The sequence below is a fragment of the Taudactylus pleione genome, unplaced genomic scaffold (assembly GCF_031769625.1).
Source record: "Taudactylus pleione unplaced genomic scaffold, aTauple2 ptg000611l, whole genome shotgun sequence".
Taxonomy (NCBI): Eukaryota; Metazoa; Chordata; class Amphibia; order Anura; family Myobatrachidae; genus Taudactylus; species Taudactylus pleione.
In genome coordinates this window covers 1468995-1484341 of record NW_028285013.1, presented here as the reverse complement: position 1 = coordinate 1484341, position 15347 = coordinate 1468995, and the positions used below count along the sequence as shown (strand labels likewise).

The 15347-nt window shown below is 45.9% G+C and overlaps 1 protein-coding gene across 1 annotated transcript in view; it reads left to right on the top strand.

The window, feature by feature from the left end:
- The window catches only part of LOC148480513 (histamine H2 receptor-like), a 208815-nt gene that overhangs the window by 30545 nt on the left and 162923 nt on the right, over window positions 1-15347 (top strand). The window contains exon 2 of the mRNA XM_088454245.1: window positions 7641-7928. Coding sequence (XP_088310371.1) covers window positions 7641-7928 — 288 coding nt within the window. The remainder of the gene's footprint in view (window positions 1-7640; window positions 7929-15347) is intronic.

The following is a 15347-nucleotide window of genomic DNA, read 5'->3' as shown; positions in this document are numbered from 1 at the left end:
GAGATAAGAAAATAATAGCAGACTAGAGAGACTACATAAGAGAGCTTACAGCCTGGCTGGGGGGCACTATAGTGGGTACAGGAGGTGCCATTGCAATAGGGCTCTGAGGCTTAGGGAGCCCACTATCGCAGCATCCAGCACACATTGGCATCTGTGCCGAATGATGTGGTAACAACAGGCGACACAATATTGAATACAGAAAGGGACAATCCGCTACCTACTCACCATAATGCTAGTGTACCCAACACATCGTGGTGAGTAGTTTGTTTACTATCCCTTTCTACCAACCTGCCGCCTCACAGTGGATCACAAGCAGGAGAATTTGCGCACAGTGCACAAGTGGGAAGAAAAATTAGCCAAGGTCGAGTGGCAAAGAGCCCACAAAGGCACTGTGGCATAATGTGAACTGAGGGCACACGTGGCATAATGTGAACTGGAAAACTGTGGCATAATCTGAACTGGGGGCACTATGTGAGAAAATATGAACTGGGGGCACTGTGTGGCATAATATGAAATAGGGTACTACGAAGGGGCATAAAAGAAGCTAGTGGACTATGAGGCAAAAAATTAACTAGGGAACTATTATGGGGCATAAATGAACAACCGTTCCAGAGAGAGGTCCCTCTAAAAGCATTACGGGCCCTTCAAAATGTTGCTATGGGGCCTACAAAGATCTAGCAACCCCCCTGCTTGCAGTTGATTTATCATGAGTAAGCAGGTGACCTCACTGTTTGTAAACTGTATATATGTATTAATAATACATCCTATACGACTCGTACAGTATGTGATGTATTATATTATTAGGAAGTATTATTAGTATGTTAAAGTAGGGGTCAAATATCCCTAATGTCCGCAATAGAAGACACAGGGCTGTGATTAATTAACTAATAAGAGGATACTATATATTTCTGACCCTGGACACCTACCCACAATCCTCTGATGAACCTTTTATGATTGAAGGGAAACGCATTAGGACTGTGGGGTCGATTCAGACACGGACGCTAAGCTGCGCTCTCTCGGAGCTAAAAGGGGCCGGGTATGCAAATTCCGCGATCGCACTATCTGGTGTAAGGATGCCCTCTATGTCTTAAAAAGCGATGGCAGTGTGAACGCACGCCGGTCTAAAGACGCCCACTTTTCTTTCTTAACACACGGCATCTCCAGGAAGTGTATGATTAATCAGTAACATCGAGAGCCATCGGAGCTGCACGCAGTCCTTGAGCTCGACCCTACCCCACCGCAAGCACTGCGATCACTGCAGGCTGAAATACAACCAAGTGACGAGCACAATGACGCCTCCATGCTAATTATGCACGCCCATGAAACGCCGTTTAGATGCCCAGACATGCCTGCACCACTCCCCCTTTCACAAGCACTTTCCCCTGTTACCACCCACAAACGGCGCTATCTGTCACTCAAAGTATCGTCCAGACTGTGTACTTTGAGCGCACGGTTCCCGAGCGCAGTTAGTGACTCGCGCATGCGCATATTGACACATATGCATGCACCGACAGGCGACTATCGGCCATAGCGTGCGTCCGCGGCTTTGCGTCCGGGTCTGAATCAGGCCCTGTGGGTCTTCCTGACTACATCTATATTTCTCAGTCTCCGGCATAACCAGCCACCGGCCGCTGCTTCACTGAACCTGTCTAATGGCTTTCATCTGCTCAGGATTCCAACTCCACAGATGAACATTAAAGAACAACAAGTCCCCTGAGTGATACCGCTAACCAGCGCGGACCTGTCAGACATACACTGTGACTGAGAGACCCGGGGTTGTGATCCTTTCCCCCCGGCTTCTGTTACTGACAACTATCACGGAATTGGTCACTGTGCTTTTCTATTAATCCAGAACATACCTACCAGCTGCATGCCGTAAGTGAAAGAGCTGTGTCCGTGCAGGGCCGTAACTAGGGTAGTGCGACCAGTGTCTTGGCACAGGGCACCGCAGGGCAGGGGGCGCGGTTTGGTCCTGTCAGATTTCCTGTTTATTATCATTCTCACTTGTAGTTTCCTCTTCTTTTATCCCCAGCATCTCCTGGCCTCCCCTATCTCTTGCCTGGCCCTTCCCCATGAGGCCATGGCCCTTTTTCAGGTGCTCTATCTTATGTCCCTATTTCAAAAAAATGGGGTGGGGATGGCGCCAATGCTCTCTCTGGCACAGGGCACCAAAAAGTCTAGTTACGGCTCTGTGTCCGTGACCACATATACAGTATGCTGGTGGTCAAAGCAATCTGGAGGTGCTGCACATGGAAACAACGCTGCTTAGCTTCAGCACAGCAAGCGGCTTTGAATATGAACCTTACAGCATGGAGTGAGTAATACACTTCGATTGACACATTCTCCTAATTTGCAACAGTGTATACTGTGTCTGTTTGGCTGAGTCATGTGGAAGGTATTTAATTGACGTCTGTTAGAGGACTTGATACTTTGTCTCAACTGGACAATGGGCCTGATTCAGAGCCGGACGCAATTAGCGCTCGCTCGTCCTGAAAAAAGGTGTGGCTATTCAAATGAACCGTTCGCTCTTTGCGGTCTGTACACGCCTCTAGGTCTGAACAAGCGAACAAAACTTGCGGTCGTTTTTTTGGAAAACTACGCCCCCTGGCCGCTCGCATCCTACGTCATGTCCGCTATTTATTAGATTAATCGAGTACATCGCCCAGCGTCTGAACTGCTCGCTATTCTTGTGGCTGGTTTTTGCTACAACAATTTTGCGAGCAGTTCTGGCTATAAAATAACCCAGTGACGTGGTCAATGACGCTGCTGTTTTAATTATGCACACCCATAAAACGCCCGTTTTGACCTTTAAGCACGCCTGCGTTCGGATCTCCACTCCCCGTTTTCAAGCACCTTCCCCCGTTACCACCCTCATACGCCTCTTTCTGTCAATCAAATTTTCAGGCATTCGCTATTTTGCGAGCACTGACTGGTTCGCGCATGCGTATAATGATCAGTACGCATGCGCAGTTGGGCAAACATCGCTCGGAGCGAGCGAGCGGCCGCTTACGAGCGGCTCTGAATCAGGCCCAATACCCAGCTGTCATTATTCAAATTTACTGGATATATACGGATAAGTGTTCTCCTTTTTGTATACAGAGATTTATTTCCCTAAGGATTACAACTTCTGTTGGGATAATTGTAATACAGTGCAGTCTATTGTATGAACGAGTTTCATCTCATATTTTCATGCTGATGGTCTTTTTTAATGTGTTTTTTTTATTAAATATTTTGTCTATATGTAAACCAGACTTCTATTTTTTGAGTTGATCAGAATATCACAATTTGGATTAGTGCAATTATTTGTATTAAGATATTTTGTGTTTTCCATGTTTGGAGGTCTTACAGATTCCTCTACATTGCTGCAATCTTAAGGTGCGTACACATGGTACGATCTTTATGATCGATAACGATATCATTCAATGATAAATCATTCATATCGTTAATTTTTATGCAGCGAACGACCAATGATGCACATCCCTGCATGGACGATAACGATACCTATGGTCGTCCGTACATGTAGGCCAATTTGGATGATTTCAACATGATTTGCATGGTCAGAGATGTGGCAGGATGACATCACTGAAAGATATCTATCATAGATATCTATCAGTGTGTACACACAATATCGTTTGTCCTGCACTACAGAAAAGTTTAAGGGAAATCGTTCAGTGATATTGTTGGTTGTGCAGATCGTACCGTGTGTACCCAACTTTAAGCAGGGTATACACTGCGCAGATATATCTGCAGATGGAGTGATCTGCAGATATATCTGTAGATGATGGTCGTTCATATACACTGAATGACTATCAACTGTCAGGCAACCGTGGGTCCCGCTGACTGGGGGTCCTGCCGCGACCCCCTCCCCGCGGCTGCCGCTGCATGTGAACAGGCGGTCGGCTGATCGCCCGTAAATACTTACCGATGAACAGATATATCTGTCCATCTGTCCATTGGCTGTGCAGAACAGCCGCCGAAATATGTCTGTGAACTACGTAATTCACAGACGTATCGCTGGTACACCGACGGGCACCCAATATATTGGCCAATCAATTGATCAGCCAATATATCTGCCAGTGTGTACCCAGCTTTAGTTGGGTTCTGATCATCAATTGTTTTGGGCAATATTTAATAAGCGCCATCAGATTCTATTGGTGTTTCGGCATTCAAAAAAATAAATGGCCTCAAATTACTCCAACATAAGCTTTTAGCTAAATAATGTACCTCAAATTTAATGAACGTATTTATTCAAATTAAAAATAATTGCTTTTTATCATTTAAAAAAAAAAAATTTAGTTGCCCCAAATTACCCCACTACTACTACTTTTTTTTGCATTTTCCGTTTAATTCCTCTGTAGTTAAACAAAAGTCGACAGATATTTATATTATTTTACCTTTTTTTTGCACAGATCATCCATTTGACACCTTTTAATATCATACAGTACTTTCCTTATACCCACTTCCAGTCTTCCCTTATGATTATGCTAACAAAATTGTCATTTTTGGGGGGGTGGGTCCAGGAAGGTCTCCCCACTTTTTCATGCTATATTCCCTGTTCGCTTTTTGGATAAAATCCGCACACTTTTGCTGCGAGCAGTGCGGCATTGCATTTCTAATTGAATTGTGCGTATCTCTGGTGCACGCATGAAGGCGAAGTGTGCGAGTTTACGGCGAAGTGTGCGAGTTTATGGCGAAGTGTGCAAGTTTAACGCCTTTTGCAATCTCGCACCTAATTGAATTCCCCCTCCCTATATATGTATCCTATAGGGCGGGGATGGACAAGACAGTGACCATGGAGCCATATGTAGTGGGTCTGTAAGGGAGAAAGGTAGACTGCCAACATTATTTTAAGTAGCGAGTGACCCTCAGAGCTCCAAAGTTTGGCCACCCCTGCCATGGGGAATAACTATCATTGTATGTCTTTTCCAAGTCAGCACTAGCTCAAATATGGTTGATGTCCTGCTAAGGCACAATAAACTACCCCGATATCAAAAGCATGATTCCATAAGCCGTACACATAGAAAGCATCTTGGTTTTTTTTGTTTTTGTTTTTTTTTTTCGGATTATTTTGACATAAAGAAACACTTTAAGAACACAGCAGGTTATAATGTTGTTTAGTGTGCAATATTTCCAGCAGAGAACAAATATAATGGTTGTTTACAGATCATAGTCAATATCTCACCCAGGCTTCACATTTCTTTTCATGGAGAGAGGTGGGAAACTAGAGTAGTTAATGATGCTTTCCAACAACCAAGAGCCATTCAGACCCGGAAATAGGCAACGCGTGACAGCGTGTGGCCGGAATGATCTGAGCTTTGGATACTGCCAGACAGTAAAATATTGTGTTGACATACACAGAGCTCAAAGAAAGTGGCATTTTTAGTCATTTATGAATAAAGGTGAATTTGAATGTGCCAGACAAAAGGAAACAAGTGCTATTACTGTTCTATTGAAACATCTCTATAGCATCTATTCTGAGAATACAAACCATTATAAAACTACTCCTACATTTTATAACCTCTACCTTTTCCATCAACATTCCGGGGCCAATTCTTTTAAATTAAAAATTTGATTGCTATTCCGTTTGGCACTTTAGTCAAAGGCAATGAGTAATTCATTTGTGTTTTATTGGTGCATTCCTTTATTTGTCCTTTTTTTGATCTGCCCAGGAACTGCAGGCGTCTGGTGAGTGACAGTTTGCAGGGATTTGGGGGTGGAGGAGGGGAGCAGAAAACGGGGGCGTGTCTGCCCCATTTTCTGGAGGTGACGAAGTCAGTGGCTGCATCCTCTGGTGCAGTTTCACTGGCCTTGACAGTGTAGTTTTGCTGGACATTCTGAGTAACCCAGGGGTTACTCAGATGCCCGATGGCTGCAGTAGATCCGATTCTGCATCTTTGGTCGCTGCCAGCGGATCCGAAGACGCAGCACCGATTCATACTGCGTCTACCTCTGAATCAGCCCCATTGTCTCTAATTGGCTTATTATAGAAACTAACTTAACTAGGATCATGGGATGCAGAGGGGGAAGTACGCACCCCACAAGAAAGTTTAGTTTGCCTTGTGCAACGTCTTCTACACCCCATGATATTCCAGTGCCCCCCAGATAGATTAGGAGAAACTGATTTAAGGGTACCCAAATCCGCTTTTTTGTATTTAAACAAAACACTGTCTGCTGTTACATGTCGCAAACTCATACAGGACCACTTTATTCTTATAGTGGCCTTTACAGATAAGCTGGAATGCACTTATGCCTCCCGTCTAAATCTACCTGCACCTTTGAAGTTTCCACATTACTCCTCTGCAAACACAGCACGTTATAAGTATGAGTTTTACTAGGTGATGTAATTATTTGCAGGGCAAAGGAGCTGATTCAGACCCGTTCGCTATGAAGCGAACGCTCGTAGCTGGCCGATAGTCGCTATCTGCGCATGCGTACGCATCGCAACGTGCGTGCGTGAACCAAAGCGAGAGATCGGGATGCGTTCACTCGCTGTGCATAGACTGCCCAGTAGAGTGAATGACAGGAGAGGAAGTTTGTGGGTGGTGACAGGGGCTGGCCACTGGAATCGGGGGAGTGGAGGTGCGAACGCAGGCGTGCCTGAGTGCCTCAACGCCATTTCAGAGGCGTGCATAATTAGAAGGCAGCGCCATAGTACATGTCACTTGGTGGGTTTTCACTCTGAAATGATCGCGGCAGGGTATAGGCAACCTTAAGCGCTGCATTCGCATCCGATGGTGCTCGATGTACCTATGTTTTCAAGCACTCCCAGGAGATGACATGCGCAAGTGGGCATCTTAAGAATGGCTGGTGAACATCTGCATACACTAAGTGATCACACGCCAAGACATAGTGGGCGTGCTAATGCCTTGCCGTGCGATTGCCTGCCATGCCGTCACTTACCCGAATTTGCATACGCTGGGAGTGAGCGTAAGCATCTAGTGAGCGGGTCTGAATGAACTCCAAAGTACATCTCCAGTAGTCATGGAGCTGTGATGAAGTCTGGATGATGAAACGCGTAGGGCTCATGGCCTATGCACACACCGACGATCTGACCTGAAAGGATCCCTGGTTTCCTTTGTATCTTCTTACCAGGGCTTTCCATCTAAATATTTGATACACTGATGCTGATCTTCTTAAAATATTAGTTGATTTTACCTACTTACAAAATACTTTTTAATGGACAATACACAATGTGGCCATTCTTTTCAACTGTTACCGCTCCTTGTACAAAGACGCTTCTTCTCTCTACGAAAAAACATTGTCCTTCTTTTTATTTAAGGGTAGCAAAAAGTGTGTAAGCATTTCATGTCTATAGCTATATCTAGGGAAGCAGATAAGACTGACTAATAAAAGTTAATAGAGCATAAGAGGCAGCTCAAACAGGATTGTGGTCACCAGTCCATACTGTATGAGCTGATTACATTTGTGTTCAAAAGAATCGGATGCTTCTGGATGTGCAGGGACGGATTCCCTTCTGTGAGTTTGGGGTCTATTTACTAAGACTTGGCTGGAAATAAAGTGAACGGAGATAAAGTCCCAGCCAATCGGCTCCTAACCTTATCTCCGTTCCCTTTATCTCCATCCAAAGCTTAGTAAATAGACCCCATAAAGTCTTCATTTATTCGTGTTGTGCATTACAGGTCACAAGAGCTGAAAATGCCGATGGACAAAAATGTGTCTGTGCCCTTCAACTGCTCGTACACCTCATCGCTGATGAGAAGAGATGGGAATAAGACGGCAGAGATAGCTCCTCAGCAGGTAGTTGTCGGGATGTTACTGACTGTTATTGATCTGGTCACCTTCTTGGGAAATACAGTGGTCTTCATCTGCCCCGTGGTGGAAAAGAGGCTGAGGACTGTAACGTACATGTTCATCATGTCACTGGCTATGGCGGATCTCCTGGTGGCTTGTCTGGTTATGCCCTTTAGGTAAGAAAATCCATCCTTTCTTTATAATTCAGTATTTATCGGTATGTTCACCTCTGTTCTGCTTTATTCACTCTGCAGCGTTCATGACTTTCCTGAACAGTTAATTTGGTTAAAGTTGAAAAAAAAAGGCAGCTTCCGTTTTCCTTCATTCCCCGGATGCTATAAATAATTGCAGCTCTGCATTCTACCTACCTATATCTGATCTTGGACTATGTGATGATGTCAGGCCTATTGTCGACTGCATCTATTTGATATCCCTGTCCATTTAAGAGCTTGCTTATTACAAGGAACCATGGGAAAGGAATTTTTTCCCTTCTTTTAGAAAATGTTTCCCGATATAAAGCCCGCAAAATAAAAAAAGAAAAGTCTGTTCCACTGTGCTACAAAAAGAAAGCTACATATGGCTCAACAAAACAAAAGTGACTTATGAAGTCTAAGAATGAAGAAAGTTATTCCCTATGGTAAAAAGGGTCATCACGTAAATGATTTGGTTTTTGGTCTGGCCACCTACCTTCTGCCGTTGATGCAGTGTGATACCCCGTGTGGAAGGGTGGTATGATACATTCCAATCTTGCCAGAATAGAATAGAGGCCCAGCTTTATCAGGCAGCCTGGTGATGGTCACGATTATTGAAACCATCGGGCTTGCGATGAGAGCCTTGTGGTAGGGTCTCGTCCATCGCAAGCTCCAGTGAACTTCCTGCTCTAATAGAGCAGGAAGTTCACTACTGACATCACGTGTGATCAGTAGGGCCGCCCACAAATGGCAGGCATTCCTAAGGGAATGCCTCCGTTTGTGCAGCCACCCCCCCGACCCGCCTACAAAATGGGGCGAGCTGTCGATCAACATCGACAGCCGCCCCGTCTTGTAGCGAGCCCCGGACCGAGTGATATCTCGCTCGATCCAGGGCTCGTGAGCGGGTCTGAATCAGGCCCAGAGTTCTTAAGGTGCGTACACATAGTACGATATCTATGAACGATATGAACAATAACAATATCGTTTAACAATATATCGTTCATATTGTTCATTTTTATGCAGTGAACGACCAACGTTGAGCGTTCCCGCATGAACCATAACGATATCTGTGATCGTCCGTACATGCAGGCCAACTTGCACGATATTGTCAACTTTGCCTGTGCAGAGATGTGGCAGGATGACTTCACTGAAAGATATCTTTCAAGTCGTTGGTGGTACCATGTGTATGCAGCTTTACTTCCTCTTGGTTGCTCAGAGAGGTAAGGAGGATTGTTCCAGGCATGAAGAATGATGCTTGTTGTTACCATATAGGTTTTAATCTATTCAAAAACAACGATTTAAGTAAACACAATTGTAAGAATAGTTTCTCAGCATACATTTACTCAAGTAACAATATTGTCAAATGTATACAAATCGAATTTTCTTCATCCACAAAGAAAATGCTTTATTTTTCTGGAACACTGGAACTCCGCTGTTGGGAATAGAAACATTTAGCCTTACACGTGCTCCAGTACCAATTCAAACACTGCAACTTAACAGGAGATTAAAACAGGGTAACAACAGTGGCCCTCATTCAGAGCCTCTCGCTATTTGCGGTCGTTCGTTCTAAAACAAGGGGTGGCTATTCAAATGAACCGTTCGCTCATTGCGGTCTGTTCACGCCTCTAAGTCTGAACGAGCGAGCAAAACTTGCGGTTGTAATTTTGGCCAAAACGCCCCCTTGCCGCTCGCACCATACGTCATGTCCGCTATTTATTAGATTAATCGAGTACATCGTACAGCGTATGAACTGCTCGCTATTCTTGTGGTTGGTTTTTTCAACCGCTATTTTACGAGCATTTCTGAGTAAAAAAAAAACAAGTGACGTGGTCAATGACGCTCCAGTTTTAATTATGCACACCCATAAAACGCCCGCTTTGACCTTTAAGCACGCCTGCGTTCGGATCTCCACTCCCCGTTTTCAAGCACCTTCCCCTGTTACCACCCACATACGCCTCAGTCTGTCACTCAAAATAGCAGGCACTCGCTATCTAGCGAACAAACAATTTTCCGCCGCACAGACTGGTTCGCGCATGCGTATTAAAATCTGTACGCATGCGCAGTTGTGCAAACATCGCTCGGAGCAAACGAGCAGCCGCTAACGAGCGGCTCTGAATGAGGGCCAGTATCCGCTAATGTAATATGTTATGGTGCCCATCTACTAGCAGACTTGAAAACGACTGCACGATTGCGACATTATAATTGTGCAGTCGTTTGTCAGTCTGTGATGAGTCTGCACTGAACAAGCAGTCGTTCAGTGCAGGCTCATCAATCATCTGCGAACATGCTGAGCCTGACGATATCGTCAGCTTGTCCAGCATGTTTGCACGATGATATGAACGATTGAATGATAGCGATATCGCTATCGTTCGATCGCTCACATGAATCGTCTCGTGGATGGGCACCTTTACACTTGTATAAGTTAACAAATTCAGGGCCTGATTCAGAGCCGCTCGTAAGCGGCCACTCATTCGTTTCGAGCGATGTTTGCCCAACTGTGCATGCGCACGGATCGTAATACGCATGCGCGAACCAGTCAGTGCGGCCAAAAATCGTTTGTTCGCTAAATAGCGAATGCCTGCTATTTTGAGTGACAGGAGGAGGCGTATGTGGGTGGTAACAGAGGAAGGTGCTTGAAAACGGGAAGTGGAGATCAGAACGCAGGCATGCTTAAAGGTCAAAACGGGCGTTTTAAGGGTGTGCATAATTAATACAGCAGCGTCATTGACCACGTCACTGGGTTATTTTATATTCAGAACTGCTCGCAAGATTGCGGTAGGAAAAACCAACCACAAGAATAGCGAGCAGTTCAGACGCTGGTCAATGTTCTCAATGAATCTAATAAATAGTGGACATGACGTAGGATGCGAGCGGCCAGGGGGGGTAGTTTTCCAAAAAACGACCGCATGTTTTGTTCGCTCGTTCAGACCTAGAGGCGTGAACAGACCGCAAAGAGCGAACGGTTCATTTGAATAGCCACCCCTTTTTTCTGAACGAGCGAGCGCAAATAGTGTCCGGCTCTGAATGAGGTCCTCAGCTCACTAAAAACGAACGAACACAGTTTCAACTAGAGGGTATGTGATTAAAGTTTCTTACTGAATAGCCTATATAATATTTAGCATAAGATTAGTTAAACCAAATGGTAATGATGAATTTCTATCAGTCTTCCCTTTACTCCTCTCTATAATAGCATGTAAATAAACATGGATGACTTTCAGTCTAATTGAGCAGCACAAATCCTTAGAGGAGGGTGGATACAACGCCGGTTAGGACAGTGACGATTTTATTCACTTTGGTTTAGTGGGATATAATAAGTGGCTTGTTTATAATATATATGCATGTATACTTCAATGTTCAATCACTTGTAGGTGAGGAAATAAACGTGGCACTCCTATAGCCCGATGTATTTAATGCTGTTTCTCCTACTGAAAATGGAGGGAGAGATGCTGCTTATCCTTCTCTGCGGTTATGGAACGGCTTCACGTGTCCGAGTACATAAATGTCAGCTAAGCTCTTCCCTGGTGCAGCTGAAATTATTCTAAAACTGTAACTCAACAAAGTTACTAAACATACTATGCTGCAGGTTATAGGCCTGGACAGAGCAGCTGAATTCCTTCCTGCGTGAGGTGTTGGCAAGATTAATTAAATATTTTAAATGCAGAGTTCTCTAGGCTACTATTTACTAAGTGATCTCTGGAGGAGACTGCGAGTCAGTAAGAAGCCTGGCCGCCTATGCGTCTAACAGGTCACTAATAGGCTCTGTAGCAGTGAGCCGGATAGGCAAGGTATAGCTGTATGGCTGAGGATGGTTCACAATTATGGACCTCACTCTGGACTTCTTCCTTATACTGTATGTGAGTCTGTCAGTGGATGGGAGATCGTCTCTCCCCCAATAGCTGCTTCAGGGGCTGGCTAGCAACTTTTAGCCTGGGGGGCAAATGCATGCAGCTGGCCCTGGCAGAGGAGTAGCGTGTAGCCAGGGTGCCCGGAGCACGTGCGTGCTTAGGCGCCCCCCCCCTCAAGTGTTCCAGGGAGGAGGCGGGTCCATATGGAATTAATGTGAAGTAAAAATAAAGATATGGGCCAGCCCCCTGTAGTGGTGCCCATATGCAGTGCCCCCTGTGCCCCAGGAGAGGACCCCCTTATACAGGCCACCAGTAGTGATCCTCCTATGCAGTGCCCCTTATACAGTGCCCCCAGTAGTGGTCACCCCTGTGCAGTGCCCCTTGTGCCCCCAGTAGTAAGCTTCTTATATAGTGCCCCCAGTAGTGGTACCCCCTATGCAGTGCCCCCAGTAGTAGTCCCTCCCTTGTAGTGCCCCCAGTAATAGTCCCCCCCTTATAGTGCCCCCAGTAGTAGTCCCCCCTTGTAGTGCCCCCAGTAGTAGTCCCCCCCTTGTAGTGCCCCCAGTAGTAGTCCCCCCCTTGTAGTGCCCCCAGTAGTAGCCCCCCTTGTAATGCCCTCCTTGTAATGCCCCCAGTAGTAGCCCCCCATTGTTGTGCCCCCAGTAGTAATCCCCCTTGTAGTGTCCCCAGTAATAGTCCCCCCTTGTAATGCCCCCAGTAGTAATCCCCCCTTGTAATGCCCCCAGTAGTGTTCTCCCCCTTGTAGTGCCCCCAGTAGTGGTCCCCCCCTCCCACAGTACACACACACGTAATAAATAATAAAAAAAACCACTTACCTGAATCCCCGCTCCCGCCACCGCCATCCGCTCCTCCGTCTGTCCTCCTGGGCCGGGCCGCTCTGCATTATGGGAGAGACGTCATATGACGTCATGACGTCTCTCACATTACCCACTGCAGGAGCCGGAAGATGGAGCGGCTCCTGCAGTGGGCGCAGCAGCAGTCAGTGAGAGTCTGACAGTCTCATTGGCTGCCACTCAAAACAAACACACAGCTGCTGGCGCCGGCCGCTGTGTGTTTGTAACTGTGTAGCACTGACCGAACTCCGTCCGGTCAGCGCTAGACGTGCGGTGCAGCTGTGTCACACATGGCACCCTGCCCCCTGGCCCAGCCCGCCACTGAGCTGCATCCTTACAGATGGTCCCTAGAGTCCGTCTCTCCTTCTGCCTTTGTAGTAGGGGAGTCTGCTTGCTCCGTCCCAGCCTCTGCCGTCCTTACTGGAAGGTACCTGGCTCTCTGTCACTGCCAGGGAAGACACTGCTGCCGTTCCTACATCCTGCCCACTGGTTACCTCAGGAGCAGAGGTAATATCCCAGTGCAGGTCAGTTCCCTCCGGTCCTACCCTCAGACAGCGCAGCCACCGACTGCCGTTCTCCCTAGTTCAAATCCTTGAGCCTGCCACAGTACTCCCTGTTCCCCTAATGTCTACCACCGCTGGGGGGCAGTGCAGAAAGTCCATGAACTTCATTGAAAACAGTTAAATCATGGCAGGAGGCATACTATTACTTTACACTTTCATAGGGGCACCTCAGCGTGGTTAGGAACACAGGGTGTTGGTGGGGTGCCACAACAGAACTATGGGCTATATTTACTAAAGTGCAGGTTTTTAGAAGTAGAGATGTTGCCCATAGCAACCAATCAGATTCTAGCTATTACCTTCTAGAAGGTACTAGATAACTGTTAAATAGAATCTGATTGGTTGCTATGGGCAACATCTCCTCTTCTAAAAACCCACACTTTAGTAATTATTATACCCCTATGTTTGTGAAGATGTCATATCAGCAGAAGATGGCAAAGGTTATGGAATAGTGCCAGGCTCATTGCTGTCACCTGCACAGGCACCATCTTACCAAAGAAACCACTCGAAACTTGGTGCTGTGACCTGATTACATAGGGGATATCAACTTCATGACACACACAGGGGGTATATGTTCAGAATGTCAACACCAGAATGTCAACATGGTCTAAATGTCGACATCCAAAATGTCAACAGGACAAATGTCGACTTTGCGAATGTTGACAGACGATTTTAGGGTTAGGGTTACACTGCAGGTTATGGTGCATACACACGATCAGATTTTTCCTTCAGATATGAACGATAACGATTTAAAAATCGTTCAGTCGTTCATATCTGAAGGAAAATCGTTCATATCTGACATGCCTGAACGATGGACGATCAACGATGCGCGTTCCCGTTTGTCAGAAAACGATATCTGACATCTGATGGGTTTGCAGTCAGACTTGGACGATTCCAATCATTTTAATGCAGTCAAAAATCGTTCAATCGTTCAAATCGTTCAAATCGCTCAAAACTTTGGTAAAATCGTTCAAATCGTTTAAATCGTTCAATCGTTCATCTGACAAATCTGACAAGTCTGACAAATCTGACCGTGTGTACGCTCCATAAGGGTTACTTTTGGGATTAGTTAATACTGCTATGGAAAACTGCATGGTCAACAAAATTACTGGTTTAGCTGGCGTCCTGATAAGATGATACCGCCTGTGAGGGAGCCATTTACTAAAGTACAAGACGTAACGGAGCATGCTCAGTAGCATATTTGCCTAAACTCCTGAATCTCAGTGCTGCTCCCGGTCGCTCGGAAAGAGCATTCAAGTCTCCCAATCCTACACAGTGTCCGGCCAGCATCGCCCACTTACCTAGTAATGTATGCGGTACAGGTGGCCAATGAGGCGATTTGTGTTCAATCTCATCAACGTATCTCAATCTCAGTAACCTCCGCCATTGTATAGTGATAGCATGAACAGCAATGATGCGATAGCGAAGTCACACACTGCCCACCTATGCTGAAGCACCCCCCCCCCCGCATTCCCTCTTCTGTAACGATCCGGTTTCCCTCATCCGGATTCCGAATTCCCTCATACATTGAGCAGATAAATAATTTTTTATTGGCGCAATTTACGATGATAAGAAATTATTAGGGCTAAAATATGGGCTTGATAAATAGGCCTCTTAATGTGATATTCTCAGAGTCATTAATTAATTAAATGCTGATGGTGATTCTGGAGTTTTGGTGAATCTGTCCATTCCTCTTGAGATTGTAGTGGTTACATACTGTGTATATATATATATATATATATATATAATGTAGGGGATGTAGTCAACATCCTGGATTGCGGGAAGCCGACGGTCTAAATACCGGCACCGGAATTCTGACAGAGCGGGAACCTGGCTCCAGTATCCCGACCGCCATCTTCCCGAAGCTAAGTATCGGGGGTTAGGGGAGGGTTAGGTTTAGGGTTCGAGTTAGACACGAGGGAGAGTTTAGATTTAGACACCAGGGAGGGAGAGTTAGGGTGCGGGGAGGGGGAGGTTTTAGGCACTAGGGCTGGAGGTTAGGTTTAGGCACCGTGGACGAAGGGTTAGGGTTACAGTAGGGGTTAGGATTAGTGATAGTATACTTAAATACGGGTTGGATTCCTGACAGTTGGGATGCCGCTATCAGTATTCTGACCAGCCGCATCCCGACTGCCGGAAACCCAT